This window comes from Triticum urartu, chromosome 7A, assembly GCF_056163025.1.
Source record: "Triticum urartu cultivar PI428250 chromosome 7A, HENAU_Tu73, whole genome shotgun sequence".
Taxonomy (NCBI): Eukaryota; Viridiplantae; Streptophyta; class Magnoliopsida; order Poales; family Poaceae; genus Triticum; species Triticum urartu.
Genome location: NC_141879.1, coordinates 201,774,072 through 201,778,864, shown reverse-complemented (window position 1 = coordinate 201,778,864; position 4,793 = coordinate 201,774,072). Strand labels below are relative to the sequence as shown.

General features: G+C 46.1%; 1 protein-coding gene across 2 annotated transcripts; it reads left to right on the top strand.

Annotated features, from left to right (window-relative positions):
• The first annotated feature begins 1,641 nt into the window (after positions 1 to 1,641).
• On the top strand, positions 1,642 to 4,568 carry LOC147958990 (uncharacterized). Of its 2 annotated transcripts, XM_087537011.1 has the most exons (8): positions 1,645 to 1,784; positions 1,872 to 2,274; positions 2,352 to 2,789; positions 2,874 to 3,172; positions 3,251 to 3,515; positions 3,635 to 3,912; positions 3,991 to 4,154; positions 4,276 to 4,568. In XM_087537011.1, the coding sequence occupies exons 1-8, from the start codon at positions 1,645 to 1,647 to the stop codon at positions 4,566 to 4,568; spliced, it is 2,280 nt and encodes a 759-aa protein (XP_087393137.1). The 2 variants fall into 2 exon arrangements, with proteins under 2 accessions (XP_087393138.1, XP_087393137.1); XM_087537012.1 differs by having other exon boundaries at positions 1,642 to 1,784; positions 3,635 to 4,154.
• The last annotated feature ends 225 nt before the right edge of the window (positions 4,569 to 4,793 follow it).

Genomic DNA, 4,793 nt, shown 5'->3' with positions numbered 1-4,793 from the left:
AGCTGGGTTTGGTTCTTCCGCCAAGTGAAAATTGCCATCGTGAAGGACCGACCAAACGTGTGTGTCATTCATGACAGACATGCTGGTATATTGAAGGCCGTGAAGACACTTCGGAATCCAGCAGATGACAAACCAACACCTTGGAGGGACTTGCAGAGCCGGTGGTGCATGCGCCATCTTGGGGCTAATTTTTTCTCACAGTTCAAGAACAAGCGGTTGATGAACTTGTTCAAAAAATTATGCAAGCAGAGCCAGCAGCGGAAATACGAATTTATTTGGTCAAAACTAGATGAGTTTACTAAGAAGCAGGTTCGTGCAAGGAAGAAAATGGAAGAAGATCAGGTTAAATTAGCAGCACTCATCGCGGAGCTAGAGGAGCCAGTTGGTCTTTGTGACTTGCCAGCAATTGACCCTCCTAATACTAAGAGAAAGAAGGGAAGGGCAATAAAGAATTTTTCTGAGTGGATAGAGAAAGAGCCTCCAATGAATTGGTCTTTGCTGCATGACACACATGGAGCTAGGTATGGCCACATGACAACCAATCTTGCAGAGGTGTATAACTTTGTGCTGAGAGGGAATAGAGCATTGCCACTCACAGCTATTGTGGAGGCTGTATTCCATGGCACTTTGAGATATTTCAGAGAAAGGCACGAGTTAGCAAAGAAGCATATTGAAGATAATCAGAACACACCTTATTGTAGCCGTGTCATGGAATACATGGCAAAGAAGATAGAGAAAGCAAAGAAGCACAGTGTCAGACTCATAGGGAATCAAGAAAGGAGGTATGAGGTTCAGCTTCCTACCGATGGTTTTGGTTCTGGAAATGAGGTGAGGACACACGAGGTAAAAATTGGAACGGAATTTTATCCAACGTGTGAGTGTACATGCAACAAACCGAAGTTGCTGCACCTACCTTGCTCTCATGTGTTGGCTGCCTCTGGCCAGATTCAGTTGGATGCTATATCCTTCGTGTCCCCATACTATTTAAAAGAGGCAGTGCTCAACACCTGGACAGGCGAGATGAAAGGGTTTAGAGTCGTCGGCAATTTCAACAAGGTAAACGACGGTGAGAGAGTATACATCCCGCATCCAGACCTTCGGCGAACAAGTAGGGGCAGACGAAAGGCCCGTCGCATCCGGAACGATATGGACCAGTCTGAAGCTGGTGGAGCAACCAGACAATGTTTGTTATGCGCGGCTTATGGGCATAGGATGAAATATTGTCCCGACCTGAACAAAGATGGTGCTTCCGCATCGACGAGTGCTTCCACATCGACGGCTGCGACAACAGGAGCAAGAGGCGGACGTGGTCGTGGCAGTCGAGGCCGAAGGGGCGGACGAGGAAGAAATAACTCACAAGCTATATAATGTGCCGTAGTGGGTTTTAATATGTAATATCTCAGGACTATGTTTTAATTTGTAATATGTGAGGACTATGTTTTAATTTGTAATATGTCAAGACTATGTTTTAATATGTAATATGTCAGGACTATGTTTTAATTTGTAATATGTGAGGACTATGTTTTAATATGTAATATGTCAGGACTATGTTTTAATTCGTAATATGTCAGGACTATGTTATAATTTGTAATATGTCATACTATGTTTTATTTGCACCTGAGATTTGTTGTTTGAATTGCAGATATGTCTTCGTATCCGTTGCTTAATGGTAACATCGATAGAAAGCACCGGGGCGCCCTTACGGAAGCGGGCAACAACTTAGACGTGTTGGTCACTCGTACCCCAAAGACTAACTGGCTGATACACGAATCATGGGTTGATAGGTATGTGTGCATATAATGGAGACCATATAATGACTTACTATGTTTGACATACTTTTCATAACCGCTAACAATCTCTTTATTTTGTAGGTTAAGTTGGGCTGGACTTCTACCCTTGGCACGGCTGGTTGAGGGTACATTGGATGAGTGGATTGATGCTCCGGACTTAGATGAGGCAGGTGAACCATTGCAGTTACACAAGAGGCAAGTGAGACGTTTCTCTTACGACAAGTCACTCCTTACCTGCTTAGTAGATAGATGGAGACCAGAAACACATACGTTTCACTTTCCTTGGGGAGAGATGGCGCCTACTTTACAGGATGTGTCTTACTTGTTGGGATTACCTCTGGCCGGTGCTGCCATAGGTCCCTTAGAGGCAGAATCTGGGTGGCAAGCAGCGATGCAGACCCGTTTTTTGGCTGCAGTCCTGACTGCTAGGGCTATAGACAACGATCCTCATGGACCTCTTTTTAGATGGTTGAGCCAGTTTCAGGTAACCATCACGGCCACTTAAACAAATGTTGTTTTTTAGTTGTCTGATGTTCATACAATTATTACGTTTCTATGTAGATTGTCTCGTTAGGACATCCCGACGTTCAGTTGTCGGAGGCTCAGATTGACCGGTCCCTAGAGGCATATATTCTTTGGCTATTCGGCAAGACAATGTTTACGGAGAACCACGTGACCACTGTCGATGCACGACTCATCGGTATTGCACGAGAGATAGCTGACGCACGTTGCCCTGCGGATATTCTACAAAGGAGTTTTGGTTCTGCTGTGTTAGCGGCTACGTACAGAGGCCTGTGCAAAGCTTGCTTGTTGAAGTCTAGAAAATCTAGTCTTGTTGGATGTCCATTATTGTTGCAGCTTTGGTCATACGAGAGGTTCCCTATTGGACGACCCTATGTCTACATTGATAAACCTTTTGGTTTGGAGGACTTAGCTGGGACTTATGTGCCTGCTATCGGTGACTTACCTACTATGGGATCTGTTTGGACATGGCGAGAGGTACTTTTATATTAAGTAACAATTAATTCAATTATTTCTTGCCATTCAATAGTATTACTAATGCTTATTTGTTGTCATGCACAGAGACAGTTTGCGCATACTCAGGTTAGGGGATGCTACCCGTCCTTCATGGCGCAGTTTGATAGTTTGCACGAGGATCAAGTTATTTGGGAGCCATACTCGCCTCAGGCTATATCATCGAGGTACCCAGTTGGGATTTCTGGATTGTGCACTAGAGATCGGCACTTTTGGATGGCCAAGGCCAAGTTGGTGTTCGACGTGACGGTTGAGGAGATGTCTCTTCATAGGGTGATGACACAGTTCGGTCTATATCAACAGCCTGAGATTCCAGATATTCCACACTTGCCAGACCACGTGCACAAGTAAGTACTAATACTATTTTAGTTGGCAGCTCTGCATTCATAGTATACCTAATCATGTATCGCGCATGTCAATCTCAGGGACAGTCGCCTAGGAGGAAACAAGTCCATGGCTTATTGGCTTGAGAGCATTACCCCTTACGTTGACGAATGGACTACCGCTGCGACAAATATCTGGGGTGAGGTTCGGCCCTTTAACTGGGAAATGTTCGGGTTGTATCTGCAGCGTTACCGGCATACAATGAGGATCTACTTGGTTCCATCAGCTGCTACTGATCAGATCGAAGCCCCTCTCACCAGCGATATGTACCCAACTACCTCTGTTGTGGGAACCAGACACCACGCGGTAAATGCCTTGGTTCTCATATGTTAAGTCTTTTGTTAATCTGGACATATTCTCTTGGTTGTCTATTCGTGGTGTCTATCATACAACGAGCATATAATTCGTTCATTCTTTGTGTACAGGGTGACTTGACACTACAGGCGCGAGAGGAGGTTTCCGCTTTAATGCGGCGCTTTCAGAGGGGAGAAACTATCCCACCGCGAGAGGGCGTCTCATGGTTGAGGCGTCTTGATGACAAGCTACGCGGGATTTACGCAGCTGTTACGTGTAGACGGACTTCGGATGTTGCACTTCCTCCTCCAGCACATCGTCCGCCACGTCCCTCTGTACAACATTCAGAACCACGACCCTCTGTGCACCGTTCAAAACCACGACCCTCTGTGCACCGTGCAGAACCTCATCCTTCACAGCCAGGGAGATCTTCCTGGCATGAGCCACCTCCTTCACAGCCAGGGAGATCTTCCTGGCATGAGCCACCTCCTTCACAGCCAGGGAGCTCTTCCTGGCATGAGCCACCTCCTTCACAGCCAGGGAGCTCTTCCTGGCATGAGCCACCTCCTTCACAGCCAGGGAGCTCTTCCTGGCATGAGCCACCTCCTTCACAGCTAGGGAGCACTTACTGGCATCAGCAGATGAATCTAGGTAACACTACTCACTACATTCTTTTGAACAGTGTAGTAATCGTTCTTGCATTCTCAGCAGTCACTGATGCTTACTGGTGGTGCTTCGTTCATGCATTTGTATCAATTTTACTTTACCGCAGGCGGCAACCAGTCGCAACCGTTCATGCATTCAGAGCAGTCACCGATCCTTAGTGGTGGTGCTTCGTACTTTGAGGGCGACCGCGAGGATGATGACCAAGCTACAAACATTTATGGCTTCTCGCAGACAGTGTTTCACACTCCACCACCACCACCGACGCAGGAGACACAGACCGTGACAGACGAGGTTAACTATGGTTGTGGTTATCGCGAGCCTCGTCCACCGCCTCAGCGCTTATCGCCTTCGGGTCCTCGCCCGAGGAAGACCCAGACTCGTCGTCGTCCCCCGCAGTGATATGCTTATCTATCTATGTATGACTCATTATCTATATTAGTTTCAGACTATTCGCAGCTGTGTGTCAGTATTTATGTATGAGACATGCTTCATGTATGTGTTACTATCGCACTTGCTTCTATGTGATCAGGAGACATATATTGTTTTATGTATGAGAGACACATATTACTATTAATTCGCATTCTTATTTCAGTTACATTTCCAAATAGACTACAACCGATAATT